Genomic DNA, 19,984 nt, shown 5'->3' with positions numbered 1-19,984 from the left:
TGCTTCAGCACCTGGAGGTGAACAAATCTATGGGGCCAGATGGGATCCACCCAAGGGTATTGAAAGAGCTGGCGGAGGTGCTCGCCAGGTCACTTTGCATCATTTATGAGCAGTCCTGGATAACCGGGGAGGTCCCAGCTGACTGGAGGTTAGCAAATGTGACACCCATCCACAAGAAGGGCCGGAAGGAGGATCCGGGGAACTACAGGCCAGTCAGTCTGACCTCGGTGCCTGGGAAGGTCATGGAACAGATCCTCCTCAGTGCCATTACACGGCACATGCAGGAGAACAGGGTGATCAGGCCCAGTCAGCATGGGTTTGTGAAGGGCAGGTCATGCCTATCAAACCTGATATCCTTCTATGATAAAGTGACCCACTTAGTGGATGAGGGAAAAGCTGTGGATGTTATCTACTTGGATTTTTGCAAAGCTTTTGACACTGTTTCCCACAGCATTCTCCTGGAGAAACTGGCTGCTCATGGCCTGGACAGGTGTACTCTTCGCTGGGTAAAAAACTGGCTGGATGGCCGTGCCCAGAGACTGGTGGTAAATGGAGTTAAATCCAGTTGGTGTCCAGTCACAAGTGGTGTCCCCCAGGGCTCGGGGCTGGGGCCGGTTCTCTTTAATATCTTTATCAATGATCTGGATGAAGGGATCGAATGCACCCTCAGTAAGTTCGCAGATGACACTAAACTGGGCGGGCGTGTTGATCTGCTTGAGGGTAGGTTGGCTCTGCAGAGGGATCTGGACAGGCTGGACCATTGGGCTGAGACCAATGGTATGAGGTTCAACAAGGCCAAATGCCGGGTCCTGCACTTGGGACACAACAACCCCATGCAGCGCTACGGGCTTGGGGCGGAGTGGCTCGAAAGCAGCCCGACAGAAAAGGACTTGGGAGTGTTGGTTGATAGCCGGCTGAATATGAGCCAGCAGTGTGCCCAGGTGGCCAAGAAGGCCAACAGCATCCTAGCCTGTATCAGGAATAGTGTGGTGAGCCGGACTAGGGAAGTGATCATCCCCCTGTACTCAGCACTGGTGAGGCCCCACCTCGAGTACTGCGTTCAGTTTTGGGCCCCTCGCTACAAGAGGGACATTGAGGTGTTGGAGCGTGTCCAGAGAAGTGCTACAAAGCTGGTGAGGGGTCTGGAGGACAAACCTTATGAAGAATGACTGAGGGAGCTGGGGTTGTTTAGCCTGGAGAAGAGGAGGCTGAGGGGAGACCTTATCACCCTCTACAACTACCTGAAAGGAGGTTGTAGAGAGATGGGGGCTGACCTCTTCTCCCTGGTGACAAGTGATAGGACGAGGGGAAACGGGTTCAAGTTACATCAGGGGAGGTTTAGATTAGATATTAGGAAACATTTTTTCACTGAAAGGGTTATTAAACATTGGAATAGGCTGCCCAGGGAGGTGGTGGATTCACCATCCCTGGAGGTGTTTAAAAAAAGGGTAGATGGGGCACTTAGGGACATGGTTTAGAAGTGGCTCTTGTCAGGGTAGGCTAAAGGTTGGACTCGATGATCTTAAGGGTCCCTTCCAACCTCAACAATTCTATGATTCTATGATTCTATAATCTCCTTGTTGCTTAGACCTGTTCTTGCATATATCATAACATGAGCTTCTCTTCCAGAAAACCGTGATCTATTCAGCCCATGTGTAATTAAGTCTAAAAAACCCAACATGTTGGAATTTTGATGTAGGTATCTTAAATATTTGACAATTTGACAATTAATTGATTCAGCAGCAGAAAGCACTTTATTAGTTCATTTAGTTCAGATAATGCTTTCTTATTTTTGTGTTGTCTAGGGACTTAATTAATCTTAGACCTGCAGCTGGTGAACCAGTATTTACGACAGAAATAGATATTAATAAAAATGGAAATTATTCTAAGACGACATTCACATCATACTGTTTTGTCTTCCATCCGTCTGTACGATGCAACTTAGCTCTTAGAAAGGGATCTGAATTACCATGCACCATGATGGTGTACTGCCAATAACATGTTACATTTCTCCATACGGTTTTAATAAATAGTGGAAGAAAGTCAGCGTCTTCGTTGTGTCCAAGGATCAATCGTTCATCAGTCTGGTGACTACTTATTTCAGAACTTGCTCATCAAAAAGCACTAAGATGCTGCTTATCTGAATGGGTTTTCTACAGTTAGGAGCTTAAAGGGTGAAGAATCGAATTTGCAGGTAGACAAAAAATGTACTTTGTTAGATGAGCTATGATATTGCTTACTAATATGTGTTTTTGTTTTGTTTGTAGCCATGGATGTATAAGGAACATTATAGACTTCTTTGAATTCAGATGCTGTGGTCTTTTTCGGCCTGTTATTGTGGACTGGACAAGGCAGTATACAATAGAATATGACCAAACTTCAGGATCAGGCTACCAGCTGGTGTAGCACCACCTTCGTCCTGTGAGCATATCATATCTGAGTGGTGCCTGAAAAAATTTCTCTCTCTCTCGAATCCACATCCCTTGAAGAGTAGCATGCGATGTGTAGGGCTGATGATGAATCTTAAGGTACCTTCTCTTCGTCAGAATTTTACTAACAAAAGTGAAAATGGACAGAATAAACTGCCAAACCTGATAAGGAAGAGGAGGAAGATCAAAAAGGGATTTTAACAATTCTTAACATGAGAATTATTCGCGACAGCATATTCACAGTATTTGTTGTTGGGTTTTTTATTTAAGGTCTTTCACAATGGAGCATGAGATTATTGAAGTATTGACATAAGTAGTTATGTTGTGCTGAGCAGAAAAATTTATTTCCCAATATGAATAATTCCACTGAAACGAGAGTCTAGAATATAAAACTAAATTTCATGATGCAGAGTTCACTGATCGCTATGTTGTAGTTCCTGTAATGTGATTTTTTAATACAGATTTTCTGTAGTTACGTACATTGAAAAATGTGCTTTTCAATACTGTTATAAACATCATGTGGTGGGAATCCCCTGTAACGTGTTAAGTTATAGCAGTAGGGCACGTCAGATAATGTTGAGAAAAAATACGTTGCCCACGTTTTTTGGTGATTGTTTTTGCCACCAGTTAGTGGTACAACTAAATACTTGTAATAACCCTCTTCTGAGATTATATAGTCTGAAATAAACAATTGCGCAAATATGGAAAGCTCTTCTGTTGAAGCCCTGCTTAAATGCATGATACACCTGTAAAACTAGATTACAGTATATAATGTTCAGGAAAAAAATGGGAAAAAAATCATTATCTTTGAAGTAATTGTATAAGCAACTTACAAACTAGCAATGTTTCAATATTAGGTTTGGTCCTCATACAGTACAGCATAGTGTCATTGGAGATAAGTTGGAAGAGAAATTGCATGGGGGAAACCACAAATGTGAAAGCAAAAATCCCAATTATAAAATGACAAAATAGTTTTAAATTGAACGCAACTGCAGAAGAAGAACCCAAAGTTGTCTGAAATGCTTGTTTTGTTTGGATTTAAAATAATGGAAATGAAACTTTAAAAAAAAAAAAAAAACAGATTAAAAAAATTCCCATAATAGCGCACGCACACAGAAAATGTAATGCAACGTTCTGAAGAAGATGGTGTATTGGCACATGGAAATCACCCTTAATTTCTTTTTTTAAGTTCTCATGCTACAGATATGTTTGGAAGGTAAGGAATGATCTGAAATTGCATTCCAAAGGGGCTTTTCTTGAATGTGATGCACTGATTTTTGTTATGGTGTTTTCATATACTGCTAGTGAATTGTTCACTGCTTCCTTAACTATTGTTTACAGAGAGACTGAGAATTGGGTTAGTTCTCTTCTAAGTGCTGTAGCAACCCAGTGGTTCGAGAAACCTGTGAGGGGAGTTCGGGGAGGGACCTGAAAGCAGATGTCTGAGACCAGTGTAAAGAATGTGTATCTGTATATAAATAATTTATCAAATAGTTTTCTCTCTGTGAGTGTGTGTTTAGTGTATTTAAAGCTGCTCATTTTCATTTTATTCAACCAAAAAAAATGTAGGAAGATATCTAATGAGCTTTTAGTGATGTTCAATATTGCTGTTAATAGGCATTATGCCCTGCAAATTCACTGCATGTTTGATGCTTGGCAAAATTAGCGTTTTCTGTAATATGCAGATTACAGGTAATAAAGCAATCTAGTGGTATTCCCGGCCCTTGCCTTAGTAGGAGGAGCAGTGAAACTGTAAATAGTTGATGTTCAGTATTTGCAAGTAAACATTTTTTTCTGTAGTTGTTCATTGATCTCAAGACACGCACTTAGTTTGCAAGTACCAGATATCAGGATTTACAGAAATGCAGCATTAGAGTACTTGAATGTTTAATACTGGAAAAATCAACATCGTCTTGGACACAGTTTTAGTGGGAGAGGTTTGGGCGTAAGGGTGGCAAGAACCTTTTGCTATTTTTGTCAGACAAAATTTGTAATCCTAATGGAGACACGTTCTATTTCAGTGAAAACAGTTGACATTTCATTTTTTTTTTCTAATCGGAAAAATGCATGAAGACTTTACAATGTTGTTTATTTTAATCAGCAGTAATGTTCTGCATATTTGTTCTATTTTTTTTTCCCATTTCTGTTGGGGATCGGTTGACTTGAAGAACTTCAATCCACTTTATTAAATATCACCTCGCACCAGAAGAACAGTTCAGTACATGGTTTTAGTTGCCCAGTAGCGTTAACTGCCATGAATTGTGTCATGCAGTCCACGTCAAACATGTTTGCAAAAGAAGAGGTGATCTTTGGTAGTACGTAGTGAGTTCTGCACTATTTACGTGTTAATAGCTCTCTGGTGACAGTTTTGTTGAGACCTGCAGAATTTGAGCAATAGTAGGTAGTTGTGAAAATTAACTTGCATATATGGATTTTGGGTTGTATGAAGTTTCCAGTGCAAAATGTAACTTGTCTTGAGTAATACTGAATCGTTTGATGTGAAATCACAAAAACAAGCAGGGGGGAGCCAACTATGCAGCATTTTTCTGTCAAGTTACCAAACTTAGAATTCACGTGTTGAACCAAAACTGCATTGCTTCTGAAACTTAACAAAGCTGATCCAGACCAGCAGCAGATCAGACCAACTTAATCTGACATAGGTAGAATAAATGGGAATTTTGTCTTGGCCCTAAACATGTGCTGTTTCTTTGCAGGTTTCTGTATTCTTTGATGTCCACCAGATATTATTTTTTTTTTTCAATTAATGTGTAAAACAGCATCACTACATTTTAAGCTATGGATTTTTTTGTATATTCTTTATTTATAACTGTGCCAAGTATTATTTTAATACTGTCGAGATCTTGATGTATTACATTGTGAACAAAAAAACCCTGTAAAATGTTTAATAAATTAGCTCTCCTTACATAAATTAAATCTGTTAAATTTTGTAAGTTATTAATCAAATAAATATTGACTCTTAGATGCAGTGTTTGTCTTGACTTGGGATGAGATTTCACACAGTGTTGTTTCCGTCCAATTTCAGAAGCTGTACCCTGAGAGAATAGTTCTATCTTGCATCTTATTTTAGTAAAGTCTGTTTCCAGAAAGGTTTACAAGTGTCTTAAAGAGAGCATGCACCCAATTCTGTGCTGATATGAAATCCTGTAAACGACTTCTTTACTGGGCTTCGGTAAAGTATACCTTTTTGTACTACCAATTATAGTTCCCATTCACTAATTATGTACTCCTTTCTTTTGAGTAAAGATGGTGGCAAGATAACGTTTCTTACGGAGAATCACTTTTATAGAGCATGTGGACAAATGTACATATTTAATGATATTATAGAATCATAGAATCTTCATGGTTGGAAAGGACCTTTGAGATCATCAAGTCCAACCATACACACACACACGAAAAAAACAAACCACAAAAAAAACCCCAACAACCTACAGTCTCTGCCCTTCAGAGCATGCCCTGAAGTGCCAAATCTAGACATTTCTTAAATACCTCTAGGGATGGTGACTCAACCGCCTCCCTGGGCAGGCTGTTCCAGTGCCTGACCACTCTTTCAGTAAAGTAATTCTTCCTAATACCCAATCTAAACCTCCCCTGCCGCAACTTCAGACCATTTCCTCTGGTCCTGTCGTTGTTCACCTGGGAGAAGAGGCCAACACTCCCCTCTCTCCAACCTCCTTTCAGGTAGTTGTAGAGGGCAATGAGGTCTCCCCTCAGCCTCCTCTTCTCCAAGCTAAACGTGCCCAGCTCCCTCAGCCTCTCCTCATATGCCCTGGTCTCCAGACCCCTCACCAGCCTGGTAGCTCTCCTCTGGACACGCTCCAGCGCTTCAATGCCCCTCTGGTACAGAGGGGCCCAGAACTGAACACAGCACTCGAGGTGAGGCCTCACCAGTGCCAAGTACAGAGGCACGATCACTTCCCTACTCCTGCTGGCCACGCTATTCCTGACACAAGCCAGAATGCTGTTGGCATTGATGTATTCTAAGGGTAAACAAGATATCCACATAGGGTTAGTAGGTATGACCACAATGTGTGCTTCTAGGTGGCACTTGCAGGAGACAGAATACCTTGACTCTTCTGGTCCATGCTAAAGGTTAGATTTTGAGTAGAAACAAAGTAACCATGCAAGTTGGTTTATAACCATCAATATGTATTAAAAGTATAAGGCTAGGACTTAAGAGCACACCTAAAGGGGAGAAAAAAGTCTCTGTGTCTTCTGCTGGGTGTGGGTTCAATATTGACATTGATGGAGAATTGCTGCTGTTCTCCTTTTCCCCAGGCGGTGGTTCTGGTGAGGCTGGGCCCAGGCTCACCTCGGCTGACCACCCTTTGACTTGACTGGTAAAGATCAGGGAAGGTATTTTCTTTTTTAAAAAAGACATTCTGTACTGAAGGTCTCCATCAGAGCAGTCTGCTGCTCTTGGGAGGTATGGGTGGGCTCCTGATGACTTGGAAGCTGGTTACTTGGTTTGTTTTATTTGGGAAGAAGCCTGCCCTCTGCACCCTCATTATGGCTTGATTAGAGTTCAGTCCCTCGCACCTCCCATGAGCTGCCTTTAAGTGAAATCAGATTATTTTTAGCTACTAGGGCAGAATGCTTGCATTTGGGTTTTATCCACCTTAGGCTACTGAACAGAGATCAGTAAAGACTGCACCAATTCCAGGTTGAATTTATTTGCATTATCGTGTAAACTTAGTGGCCTCTTCACATTGCCTCCAATCCTATGTACTACTTAAGATCAAGATCTCCAGATCATGAAGTCAAAGTCCTTTTGAGAACCAGTCTCTCCTGGAATTAGAGCTCCAAACTGAGACTAACTCAAAGCATTGCTCCAGCCTGGGCTGAGCGTTTATTCATCAGTGTTTTGTTGCTGCTGAGAAGTTGACAGTAACCAAGTGAAAGCACTTCAGTGTAAGGAAGGTACTCGTTTCTCTTGACAGATATATTGTCTTTATGGTTACGAGTTTTCTTTTTTTCCTTCATTTCTTTTATCTGTCTGTAGTTAATTTATATAACTTGTTGGAATGTAGAGCAGTGTGGAGCTGTGAGCCATTGCTGTGATTCTCTCTGGGAAATGAATGGAAAGCCCGTGACCGTTAGTGGTTTAAATCACTTCGGAACATTTTTTCTGTTCATTTTTCTAAGAATTGAAAGCTCTTTTTTATAGGTAAATGAACAATATGTTAGATGCCTGGTTTTGTCAGCATAAATTGCACCTGCCAACTCTGCTAATGTGGAGAGTTTAGATCCACTACAGTAGCTACATCAACTAACAGGGAGCAGTTTCATCTGCTCAGTAGTGTGTCAAGAGCGGTATTTTGGTTTCTGTCTCTTGAACAGTTCTGCTCAGCATTTTGTAATGCCATTCCTGAGAAGAGGAAGCACTTCCAACAGGTAACAAGGCTATGGAAAGGGGATATTGTCATTGTTTTCATGTCCTCGGCCGCAGGGGCTGGATACCGCTTCAGAGTTAGAGCTGTCCTTGTTCAGGTTGGAAGAGTGGGAGAGGATCAACCCTTCCTGCACAACTGTCAGGTTGGCAAAGGAGAAAAGTACTTTTTTTTTAGGAGAAAAGTATTAGGATCATCAATAGGAGTAGCAGGACCAAAGGTTTCTGCCCAGGTTTCCTGGGCTGTGCTGTTGCTTGCTGTCTCACTCCCACCCCAAATGTCTGCTGCTTCTGCCTTACCCTTGTCTTCCTCAGCTGTAATCTTTCCCTCTCTGTGAACCGTACAAGCCCTTGGCTCATGTTTTGAGCCGGCGGTCTGTTCTTCCTCATATCCACATTGTTCCTTTGTAACCCGTACAAAATGCTCTTTGTGTATTATTTTGACTAGTACGTATTTTTCTAATTAGGCTTTTGGCTTGCAGTGCTTCACTCTCTCAGACCGCAGTCGTAGATGTTGCTTGAAACTCTGCCCTAGACTGTGCTGACACACTTGCTTACTATTTATTGTAGCATTCCCAGTCATGTCTTGAATGTGTCTCCATAAATTCACTCCGTGAAGGTTCCCCTCCTCCCTCCAGAGGTATCAGCCTGCTTCCCAAACCAGAAAGAGTTTCAAATCTCATCTTTTCTTTAACAAACTTCTGTTGGGCATGATGGGAGTCGAAACTGAACCTCCTCCCTCCACGCCAGAACATTATGTGGGTTGTAGCCACTGGGAGGGAGCTTGTGCCTCCCCACAGCTGTGGTTGGCCTCTAGCGAAGCCCTTGCTGTGCAATAGCATGGCCTTCACTGGAAGAGATGGAAAGAAACTCCTACAACCACCTGTTGCCTGCTGGAGCTCAGGCATGCTCCCCTGAAGTACAATTTGTGCTTTTAAGAGGTGTCGATGCCCAGATCTCATGTGCCTCCTCCTTACTGTAGGCAAGAGCAAGCCATAAGCTTTGCAAAAGGAGCTTGGCAGAAGAGCCTGAGCATGCTGGTGAAGGTCTGCTTCAGGTGCTCAAGAAACTTGGGACTAGATTTTAAAAAACATAAATTAAAAATTGCTAAGCTGTTCACACTAAATACTGGTTACTTGTATAAAAATAGGGCAGCTTGCCTCAAACAGTGATATTTTGCACCACAGTTTTAGGCTGAAGTATCTCATTCTCTCATAAGGCCTTTGTGGTGGGCTGGTCCTGGGTCCTGTAGTGAGGAGGTGACTCCCATCTGCTTCACAAGAAGTGCAGGAATTGCAGGCGCTCCCAGCTCAGGCCTCCCAGGCTCATGCTGGGAGCTGCTCCAGCCCCCAAAAGAAGCCAAGCTCTTCTGTGGGCTTTCCACTCAAGAGCTGGCTAAGGCAAAAGTAATTGTCTCCTACTCGAAGGCCTTTAGGAACATTAGAGATGGGGATCCTGGCTGTTACAGCTCTCACCCAACCGGTGTGTTTGCATGGAGTAGATCTACACTGCATTCGATGTGTTTAATTGCTGTTACTCCTTGCCCATCAACTTGAGTTCAAGTCTCATTATCTACTACGTTGTGTAAAGGCAGAATTTTTTTCTGCTCTGTTATTGCACTACAGCTACCTTGCCAGGCACCATCCTCAAGAGGCTGAAGCCCTGCCGCTATCTTCAGGGAACTGAGGGTCACAACACTAGGGACAAAAGGTCAAAATCTTCTCTTAAGCCTGAGTTTGACGTGGTAGTCCAGAGCTTGGTCAGCTGCCGAGTAGGGATGGTACTAATCTGCAGCTGTCTTGGTAGCGTACACCTTCTGCACAGTAAGTTCCGTGCATTATTACACCTCAATACCAAATTGTTGCAGTGAAAAAAGTTTGTTTTCCATTCGCTAGAGGCTCTATATCCATTTAGGCACATAGGTACTTAGAATCTATCACTTTCAAAGCTGTGTCGCTGCACAGAGCAGTAGATTAAGGTTTACGACTAATGTGCAGTGAGCAGCTGGTTGCCTTGGACATGCACATAGTGGTGTGATACTGGAGGACTGTCACCTCTGAAGGCCACGACCAGTATGTCCAGCTTCCAGTCACACGGGGCTTTCGGAGAAGGTCTGCACCAAGTCTATCATTCTATCTCCACCCCTGCACACCCAGAGTACCCCAACAACGCTCCCCTTACTCATCTTTTCATTGCAAACAAAGCGTGTAACACTTGCCTTTAGGATATATCAACAAGCAAAGCTTTATTGAATTGATACTCAGTATTAAAAGTGTTACAGTGTGATACACAAAGCAAGGAAAAAAGCAGTGCCTTTTTTTTAAAAAAAAAAAAAAAAAAAAATCATCTGCTGAATGTACGGCCCAAGCACTACAGTAACTAGTATCTGTTTCACAGTAGTTAGTAACATTTAGGAAACTCTCTCCTTTCTTGTAGCAGGGTCTCAGCAGGGCCGCCGGGGGGTCTGAGCCGTGCCCCCTCACTGGGCATGGACGAGGGCGCCCGCTCCCTGGCCGTACCCAAATCCCTTGGGGCCAAAGTTCTTGGCGTAACAACCTGCGAGAGAGATGAATGGGCAGCGGCTGAGGCTTCCAGCTCTTTCATTAAGAACAGCTGTGCCTGGGGCTAGGCCCCTCAGCCGCGTCCCATTAGTCACCAGAACATCCCCATCGGAAGCAACACCTAAAACCCCTTTGTTAAGCTGCGTAACTGCCATGGCTGGGCTCGGTAGCCGCGGCTGTTCGGTCTGCGTAGCTCCCAACCTACTCTGTGAGAGCAATTCATACATCGGTTCTGCAGCTAAATATCCGCTAAGACATATGTTGTCATCAAACTGCTGTGTGGATCGAGTTTATCCCCACAATACCACGCAAGAAGGCAGGGCAGGATGGGGGCTGGCTTGTTTCCTTACCCTGATCTGCTCTTGCCCCAGGCAGAGGGCACGGGCGGCTGCTGCATTTCTCAGTGTGTAGTGTTCTGCTTGACGGAGATGGAAGCCACATCAGCAGCTTCCGAAATATTAATTTAATTCCTCAGCTGTGACTTACAGACCATTTCCATCTTGACAGGAACCTGAAAGTTTCTTATACCACAAATAAATTCGGCACCTGCCCTTGTAACACATTACCTTAAGCCATAAACAAGTTGCCTGTGTTTCTTTCCTCACCTTTACAATAGATTTCTCCCTCTTTTTCAGTTAGGGTTGTAGATTCTAGGCTTTTTCCACACTTGGCACATCGAAAGCAGTTTTTGTGCCACGGCTAGGAAAAAATTAAAAAAAAAAAGAAAAAAGAAAAAAAAAGAGATAGTTTAAATACACAGAATGCCTCAGTTGGTAAAAAAAATGCACTACCTGGACATGCCTGCGTCAGTATTGTTTATAGATGACTGGTGCAATAAAGCCCAGCTCAAGTGCGCCAGTAGCAGGCGAGAGTGTCTGTATTTTTGCGAGCGGCCCAAAGCCCTGGATTCCGCACGCCTTCCTGCTCAGGGCAGCGTTTAGGAAGGTTTGGGCTTGCTCTCATCAATTCAGAGCAGATTTTGGCTCTCCGTAGCGAGGCAGACGGCTGGCAGAGAAATGCAGTTTTAAGCAATTTTAACTCTGCGCCGCAGTTCGTTCCCTCCTGGAACCCACATAACATCCCCTTTACATAACTTCACATCACTGTAAAGTCCACGGAGCAGGTACAAAATGCCGTGCAGTTCCTTACCTTTCCAGCTCCTATTACTTTCTCTGCCGCGTAAACAGAATCACCACACCTGGAGCATTTCTCTGCCCCGCCGAACTTCTGAGCGAACTTTGAAGTGTTGGGATTTGTGGTGGGTCGGTGGGGAGAGGGCGTGCTGGAAGAAACGGGACATTGGTTGTCTTTACTCTTTTACTAAGTGACCTCTTGCTCTTTTAACAACACAACAGAGCAGCATCCAACACACAGCACAGAATAAAGGACTTTTTCAAAACCGGAGAGGTAAGTTACCAGCAAGGCTATCTGATTACACTTGGTAGGAAAAAAAAAAAAAAAAAAGAGAAAGGCTGTACTTCAATGGATAATAAGAAGCTACTGTAAAAGCTAGTTTTCCGAGAAACCTTCACCTTTTACGCTTCTAGAGAAGCGCTGAATTCCATATCAGGACACGGTTTTATCAGATAGTAAAGCTACAAATAATCCTTTTAAATTCCTGTCCACTGATTGTAATCTGGAACCTGAACTGATCACTGAACCTCATGGGTTGAACTGTTTATCAGTTCTGGCTATGCCCTGCCTGGAGAGCACACATCGTATCAACGTCAAGCAGTAATTTGGGAACTTGGGTGAAGCAAGCTGTGAGGCATATCTCAGCTTCTTTCCACATGCTTTGCTTTACAGCAGGAACTTAATCAGACTAGGAATGTTTACTATTTAACAGGACTTCTGGTTTTGGCTATAATTAAGCACAAATGGTTCTTCATTTGCCAGTCAAAGTTTCATTCTTCTTGTAGCCCCAGATTCTCAGCTCTCCCTACCCATCCCTACCAGAACCTGTTGAACATTGTCACTTGCAGCTTATTTAGGAGGCCAGCTGGAGACCCACAGTCACCTCTGTGGGCTCCTGCAGGGCCATCAGCAGCTCTGTGATCCAGTCCCCTGTGGCTCATGCGTAGGGTTAGTGCATCTTTACCTGCACTAACTCCTGCTTCTACAGTGCCTACTCCTGTAGTCACCAACGGGAGCTTTGTGCACTGCAGGCTACCTGCCCTCCGTTGGGTTATACTGGGGTATTCTGCAGCATTTCTGTTCCGGACAACAGGAATTAAACAAAATCCAGCCTGAAGGACTCCTCTGAAAACAGTACCGGACGATCACACAAGGACAAGGGTCTCTCACCTCTCAGGCTTGATGCCTAGTCTCTCTCCCCTGTCCATGTTCAGCGTTCCTGCCCCTTGGCCGTACCCGTAACCTTTCGGGCCGTACTTTTTGCCGTAGCAAGATTTGCAGTAAACTTCAGCATCGTGAATCGCTACAGTTGTGCTGTCCAAGTTTTTCCGGCAGACCACTGGAGGAAAAGGAAAAAAGAAAGTTAAAGTGCCTTAAGGGACCATTCCCATCAGCACATGTAGTGAGCCAAAAATCAAGTGAGAAGTGATGTTATGGGTTTCCTTGTCCATAATTCTTCCTATGAGGCTGTGGAACTGCCAGAGATTAGAGGGGGCAGGTTGCTGTTTGAATTAGTGAATTATACTTAGCCCTATAAAGGGCTCTATTCCCTCCCACCTCCTCATGACCGTGACATTTAAAGCCGGGAAACTTGCTGTGGTTTGATGAATGAGGCTGCTCAGAAACCCAGAGAGTGGAGTCAGCAGTTTCCCTTGACAGATCCCATCCAGCACGAAGCAGAAGTCCATCGCTGCAAAAGAGCCCCTGTCCTGCCCTTTTGGCCATGGAAAAATAAAAATCCTTCAAGGTTTCTCCCCACCTCAGCATTGTTTTGGGGCAGAGTTGGGGCCGTGTCACAGCTGCCACCGGAGGGGCCGTGCTTTTCTGGCATTCCCACATTGTCCTTCAGCACAATGCAGGCACTCTGCTCAAGGTTACAGTAGAAGGCAGAACTATTTCCTTCTTAAACCTTCTTTTGTATCCCAACTGGCACGCTTTTCCCGTCTGCAACAGCGTTATGCCCGCAATAAACAATTTTGGGGAGGGAAAAAAAATAAAAAAGCTTTACGGATTTTTTTGTTTAAAAAGAATTTTAAGGTCTTCAAAATACAGGGTGACCTTTGCTTATGGCATTCATTAGCTCCAAGGTTCTTTTTATAAGACACAGATATCCAATAAGTAAATCAACTAATGCATGTTTGTTAAGTCTACAGACTTTAACCCCGGCAGAACTATGCACTAAGGAAAAGCAAATACACAGACACACTAGAGCCATTGTTTGACTGCAAGTTCCATGTTTCTTTTAATAGAAACTCCCATAAAAGGCTGAAAATGAGGCAGCTGAGACATCTAATTTTTCTTTTTTCTTTTTTTGTGACTGCTGTAGAGCTGAGGGGAAGGCGCGTAGGTGCGCCGAGGCTCACGTGCCAGCACTGTGCGCTGACGAGGTGCTGCAGACTCACAGCAAACTCCTTTGAGAGGACCAGTTATAACCGCGGCGTAGACGGAGAGGGCCAAAGCTCTGCCCGTAGGTATTAAACACCAGCAAGTGGGACAAACCAATACCTCGTGTTTGTAACAGGGTAAAATTCTCTGATTCAGACAGGCAGGCTGTTTGTCTGCAAAGTAGGAGCCTCCGATTCACAGTGACCCTTTGTTCCCTTCATCTAAGCAGAGGTCTTTTCAGCAGAGAAAGCGATTTTCAATGCCTCGCTGGGCTTGTTGGTTGGACTGGAAAATAATGCTTTGGACTCCTTTCATCCGAAATAAACCACAGGACCCTGTGCCAAGAAAGTCCAGGCTTTTGGCTATGCTAAAGCACCAACAACCCGGCCGTGCTACAGGCACGCTGCTGTCCTGGTCCGTGGGGGACTTCAGCGCAGGGGTTTGGTGGCTGTTCCTTCAGCTGCTGCCGGCCCCAGGGCCACCAGAAGTCCAGCTGAGCTCAGATCAGTGCAAATGGGGCTCTGCCACTGGGCTTTCTCCTCTGCGTGAGCAACGCTTAAGCCGAGTTTCCATCCTAAAGATCCCTTAGACTCCAGAGCAGAAGGCTGGGAGGGGGGCAAACGGAGGAGAAAAGCATCATGTGCTCTGCTTTGGGAAGTGCATCCCACCCGTCTCACGCTGGACAGGTAGGACAACATCTCTCCAGGAGACACACCTGTGGCACCTCCAGGCCCAGGAAACACACAGAGAAATCAAGCCCACCACATGATGGTCAAAGCCATCTCTGGCCGCTGCCATCCCCTGTGTGTCCCAGCTGAGGGACGTCTCCTGCGGACCAGCACCGTGCTGTTGTGACCCCCCCCAGCTACGCCAGGAGAGGTTTTGCAGGGGAGCGGGAGGGCAATACTTACTGCAGAGGAAGCAGCAGCGGTGGAAGCTCCTCCCGTCGCACTGCACCTCCTCGGCGTGGTAGACGGTGCGGCCGCAGGCCCCGCATTTGTTGCCTCCTCCCCAGTTGGGCATGGTGGTTCTGCGCGCCCGGCCAGGCAGGGGGGGAGAAAGGGAGAGGTTTGTTAACCAGGGGGTCCTCCACCGCCCCGGCTCAAGGAGGGTTGGGGTCACAGGCTCCTTTAAACCAGGTCTGTGAAGTTTGTCTAACGGAGCACAAGCCTGTGATTTTGCCAACTGTTTAAAAAAATGTGACCCTTCCACCGTGTGAGAAGTTTTTTTTGTGATCAGATCAACGTCTCAGCCCTGAGTTCAGATCCCAGACCAGACTCGGAGGCTTAGGCGGGCTCTCCACGGCTATTTGTAAAAGCAGATGGACTGGCACAGGGAACAGAGGCCGCTGCTGCTGAACAGCAAGAAAAACAGAGACACAGTCTTCGCGAGACGTGTCCTCCCGTCCCTGCCCGGGGATTTGAAAGTTACATAAATTGGATATGCACAAATTACAGTTTCATGCACAAGGGCTTTACTGTACCTTGAGCGAATGCCCCCCCAGATGGATATAATTTCAGTTTCTATGCTTCATTAAGGCTGGGCCTCTTGTCTGATGGAAGCAAACCAGTTGTGCCAACAATGGCATTCTGTTTTACTGCAAGGCCTAGCATTTGGGTCGGAGTACAAACCAAAGTTCACCTCACTGGAGAACACTTATTAGGGCTGTAGGGACATTTTGAACTCCTTGAGATCATGCCTGCACTTCAAAGTTTAACAGGGATTATTTTCCCGGGACTCCACCGCTATTACATGAATCGCACCTTTACCAGACAGATATATGAAACAAACCCAACTGCTCAAGGAGCCACAGCTGCTTTAAAATAAAGTAAAACTCCCTCTCGTGCATTATTTGCAATGGACACTCAGAAGACCAGCATGGAGGGCCACCCATCATGTCTAACTACAGCCTTGGGAATAGCCTCCTATGTTAAGCCAGAGGCAGCAACTGTCCCATCTCAACTTGCGCTGCCCCCTCCCCAGCTGCCCTGCCCTTGTGCCATCACCACCATGAGTTCCCACCCAGCTCGACTGGGAGCTCCTCCTGCTCCTCCCATTAACCGTCCTGGGTTAAAGCAGCAAAGCAGAGCACGACCCGCCAACTTCTGCTTTTATGGGGCCTTCCTCCTTCTGTCACCACCAAGAGACAACACAGCGGGGTTTGTTGAAAGCTCGCCTCCCAGTCATTGCTAAACTGCCCTCGACTCATGACCGTTGGTTGATGCTGGTTTGCTCACCACCAGAGGACCACCTCTTGTAAGCACGGAACCCAACAGCAGCCAGAGAGAGAGGTATCGATTCGGCGAGTTTAATGCAGTGGCGCTGCTCAGGCCTTACTGCCCCCCCTGCTCCTTACCGACCCTTGTTTCACACAGGGTTTCTGGGCAGGACCATGGGTTTGCCCACCGGAAACCCAGAGGGCACCTCCTGCCACCCCACCAGCAGCACCATCCCCTCCCAGCAGGCTCCCCACAGCAGCGCTGCGGGATCAGCTACCGGGGAGGGAAGGAAGGAAGGAAGGAAGGAATTTGTCCGGAGCTTCTGACTTCCCTTGGCACAGCTCAGTTCCAGTTACCCTTAGAAGTTCTCCTGTGTCAGCCAGACAGGGAGAAGAGACACGCAATGCCATCCCCACACGACACCCACAACCCGCTGCCTTCAGTCAGCTTTGTCACTCGTCCCTCTGAGCCAGAAGCAGAGGACTACCAGCCTCCAGTTGTCCCCCTGCCCAGCAGAGAGGAACTGGAAGCTCGTCTGTGACACAGGGAGGCAGAGAGGAGCACTTTGCTTCAAGATCCCCTTCCTCTAAGGGGTTCCCACCGATGCGCGGGAGAAAACTTGGTGTGGAACGAGGGGTCCTGCGGGTGCTCAGCTGCCACCTTGTGCTAGAGCGGAGTCACAAAACCCCATCTCCGAGCAGCAGTTTTGGCTAAGCCTGAATTAAGTGACCCATCTTGCCAGTACTGCTAAAACAAGCCTCCCGCCCAAGCAGCCGGAGCGCTAGTTGGGCAGTGTTAGGGATGCAGGGAAGGTTGTTGCACGGTTCCCAAGCAAGACCTGCTGCCAAGTAGCTGCTACGAGACTTTTGTCCGAGACAAGCAGACGGCCATTCATGGCATGTGGAAAAATAAGATTAGGTTATTAACCTAAATTGGGGCACCTTAGGTACATTCCTAAGCAAAGGCTTAGGAAACTTCCTCGGAGTGGCTGAGCAGTGCCATTTGCACACTGACACTAATTACTGAGATAGCCCTTTGTTTAATACTTCCACGGGATTAGCACCATTACTGCTCCATGGTTTAGCACTAATACCCTGACCAAGCTCATAAAATTAGTTTTATGACATTTCCCACTTTGCCTTTGTCATTCTTGGCACAACCGTAGAGTCTAAAAATTAAGATTCCATTTCTTTTATTCAAGTGCTTGGCTGTGCTACCGCACAGCAGCTGACATCAATCATGGCAAAGAGTGTCCTTAGTTAAAGGGAATATAGGCTGCACAAAGCTTTGGAAAAGGAATGCACAGACTGGAAAAACAAAAAAAAAAGGAAAAAAAAGGAAAAAAAAAAAGGAGAAGAGATTCCTTTCCACTTTGTATGCTTTCCAAAACGTAAGCGGTATTTGGTACAAAACCTACTTCTGTCTTTTCCTCTCACCATCCCCGGGCTCACGTTGTTTTGTGCATTTACGTGAGCCTAAATGATTTTAATCACTTTGTTAGCAAACAATTATTCAGTTTCCACACACACTAGAGCTGAGGACCTGGATCAGGTTTCCAGCTTTGCCCTAGATTTCCCACGTAATATTGGGCAACATGGGGTGCAGCTCCACCCCTTCTTCCCAAGGGAGACGAAGTATTAGAGGATCTGGCAACCATTAGCTGACTCAAATCTTCTGATAAGGGCTCTGGGAATTCATTAAATGAGAAGCGAAAAGGAATTGAAGTCAGTACTTCAAGGTGACCTTGCTCTCTTCCAAAGAAGATATTCCCATTTATCCTCCCTACAATGTTCCCATGACGGCTTGTGTGGGAAGGACAGCACTAATTCTTCAATTACCCAACAGCAAAGGCTACCCTGAGGCAGCGGTGCCCAGAAGGCACCGAAGGGGAAACGGGATGATGACTGGAAGAAGCTCTGCACGCAGGACAGGGTACAAGCCCATACTCCTGCCCACGAGCCGCTCTCTCAGTGCCACCCTGGAGGTTCGTGCTGCCCAGCCCTCCTTTGGGAGCTCCGCAGGCGGCAGGTTCAGACTTCCAACCCCGCGTTGAGCCCTCCCTGCTCCCTCATGACTTTTTGGCTAGTTCAGGCAGGCCTTCGGGGAGCTGGAGAGTGGCAATTAAACACGCAGATGATCTCACTACCGGCACCAACAATTTTGACTTCTGATTGCGGGTTTGTTCCCTCTAATAAGAAAATCCTGACTAAGCTCGCACCCCGTCAAGAGGGTTACAACGTTACTCGGCTAGCGTTCCCCGAAACGCCGGTGACAAACCACTTGTTAACAGCGGGTTTAAAGACGAGAAATCTAAACCAACCCCGAGCCAGACACCGAGGAATTTCGGGCTATCCGGTTATCCCGGATCGCTTTTCCAGCCACGCGCCGGGGCAAAGCCCGGCCAGCGGCAGCAGCTCCGTCGCCCACAGCGAGCCCCGCCGGCACCGGGCAGACCCTCACCTCCCTCCGCCTCTCCTCGCCCCGCCGCCTCGCCGCTCGCCCAGCCCGCCTGCCTTCGCTCCGGCCGAGGGGTGTCCCCCCCACGGCCCTCCTCATCCCGCCCCACCGCCGCCGGATCCCCCCCTCCTCCCGCAGCCCTCATGTGGGGGGTGCGGGACGGGCCCCACGGGCGCTGCTTCGGGCGGCGGCAGCGACCGCCGCGGCGGGGCTGCGACCCCATCCCGCTCCGCGGGGCTGCGGCCGGCTGCGGGGGGGCTCTACCGGGCCGGGCCATGCCATGCCATCCCATCCCATCCCATCCCATGCCATGCCGTGCCGTGCCGTGCCGTGCCGTGCCGTGCCGTGCCGTGCCGTGCCGTGCCGTCCCTCACCGCGGGTCTCCGCTCCTCCCGCCTCGTCTCAGCCCCGCCGCGGCCCCGCAGCGCCTTAAAGAGCCGGGGCGGAGCCACGTCGGGCCCGGCCCCGCTCCCCGCCGCCCAGCCCCGGCCCCGCCGGCCGGCAGCGCCCGCGTCCCCACCCGCGGGGCCCGAGCCCGGCCGTCCCTGCTGCAGGCAGACCCCACGGAGCCCCCGTGCCCGTGAGGGTGCGGGGAGTTGCGGGGGTGGGGGGCGCGACCCTGCCGTGGCCACCCCGAGGGGCGGGCGGGCGGGCGACAGGAGGTATCCCAGGTGGCCTCCGATCGGCCCCCAACCTGTGTTTTTACTCATTTTTTAGGATTTTTTTCTTTACGTTTTAGACTTCTTCAACTGCCCCCGCAAGGTCCACACGGGTCCCACGGTCGTGTTTCACCAGGAGATTCACCCCAGGGAGGGTGCGTAGGGCTCAGACATGGGTTTCCCCAGAGGTGGGACAAGGGGCTGAGGTGGGAGCCGGCACCCATGCGGGTGCGAGCCCACAGGCACCCGGGGAGGAATTGGCACCGTTGCTCCAGCATGGACTCATTAGGAAGGACTTTAATCATTTTCCCAACAATTAGGCCTGTCCACAGCAGCCAGTTCGCGCTGTAGAAGAGAGCTCGGTGCTTCATCTGCCTTCTCCTGGCTCCGCAGGGCTGTCACACACTGCTGGCTTGTGCAGGGTTAGGCACAGAGCTCCCTCTGTTTAGGAGATGCAGGTTATCTCTTCCTCTTTCAAATACCAAATCAGTTACTCATTACCCAGGCGAGTGCCAGATTGCTCTGTTTTCAGCGCAGGAACAACTTCTCCCGGCACACCAGAGACAAAGCCCGGCGAGCTGGATGGAGGCAGATCCTTACAGAACCTCCAGGGAAATGGCTGGCTGCAGGTTGTCCGATGGCAAGTATATGGGGCCGAGTGGCCTGTACCGCGAGATTAAAAATTACCTCCATGTCAGGCACGCGACTGAGAAAGGTTAGCTCTCCTCTCCTC

The 19,984-nt window shown here is 47.4% G+C and overlaps 2 protein-coding genes across 8 annotated transcripts in view; one reads left to right on the top strand and one right to left on the bottom strand.

The window, feature by feature from the left end:
• ZDHHC17 (zinc finger DHHC-type palmitoyltransferase 17) overlaps window positions 1-5,413 on the top strand; it is an 83,445-nt gene extending 78,032 nt beyond the window's left edge. Inside the window, exons 17-18 of one of the 2 annotated variants that reach the window (XR_008464868.1) lie at window positions 2,268-3,645; window positions 5,144-5,413. Coding sequence is in view for 1 of the 2 variants with exons in the window: in XM_054191467.1 (XP_054047442.1) it covers window positions 2,268-2,406 (139 nt within the window). In the remaining variant the exon portion in view is untranslated. Of the gene's footprint in view, window positions 1-2,267 lie in introns of both variants that reach the window. The other variant, XM_054191467.1, reaches the window with a different exon arrangement.
• Window positions 5,414-10,162: 4,749 nt separating this feature from the next.
• On the bottom strand, window positions 10,163-19,008 carry CSRP2 (cysteine and glycine rich protein 2). Of its 6 annotated transcripts, none has more exons than XM_054191484.1 (6): window positions 18,967-19,008; window positions 14,828-14,946; window positions 12,702-12,870; window positions 11,547-11,679; window positions 11,003-11,096; window positions 10,163-10,392 (listed from the first exon to the last, which is right to left on the bottom strand). In XM_054191484.1, exons 2-6 carry the CDS (start codon window positions 14,937-14,939, stop codon window positions 10,316-10,318), a joined length of 585 nt encoding a protein of 194 aa, XP_054047459.1. In that variant the 5' UTR covers window positions 14,940-14,946; window positions 18,967-19,008; the 3' UTR covers window positions 10,163-10,315. The 6 variants fall into 6 exon arrangements, with proteins under 6 accessions (XP_054047459.1, XP_054047477.1, XP_054047497.1 ...); XM_054191502.1 differs by having other exon boundaries at window positions 18,917-19,007; XM_054191522.1 differs by having other exon boundaries at window positions 18,922-18,985.
• Window positions 19,009-19,984: the final 976 nt, after the last annotated feature.

This window comes from Rissa tridactyla, chromosome 1 (assembly GCF_028500815.1).
Source record: "Rissa tridactyla isolate bRisTri1 chromosome 1, bRisTri1.patW.cur.20221130, whole genome shotgun sequence".
NCBI lineage: Eukaryota > Metazoa > Chordata > Aves > Charadriiformes > Laridae > Rissa > Rissa tridactyla.
The sequence above is the reverse complement of the archived record's forward strand: the minus strand, read 5'-3'. Positions and strand labels throughout refer to the sequence as shown.

Coding starts and splice junctions, on each gene's coding strand:
- CSRP2 (XM_054191484.1), bottom strand. CDS start 14,939: ATGCCCAACTGGGGAGGAGGCAACAAATGCGGGGCCTGCGGCCGCACC. Junction 12,871..14,827: donor CCGCTGCTGCTTCCTCTGCA/GTAAGTATTGCC, acceptor CTTTTCCTCCAG/TGGTCTGCCGGAAAAACTTG. Junction 10,393..11,002: donor GGGAGAAATCTATTGTAAAG/GTGAGGAAAGAA, acceptor TCTCTCTCGCAG/GTTGTTACGCCAAGAACTTT.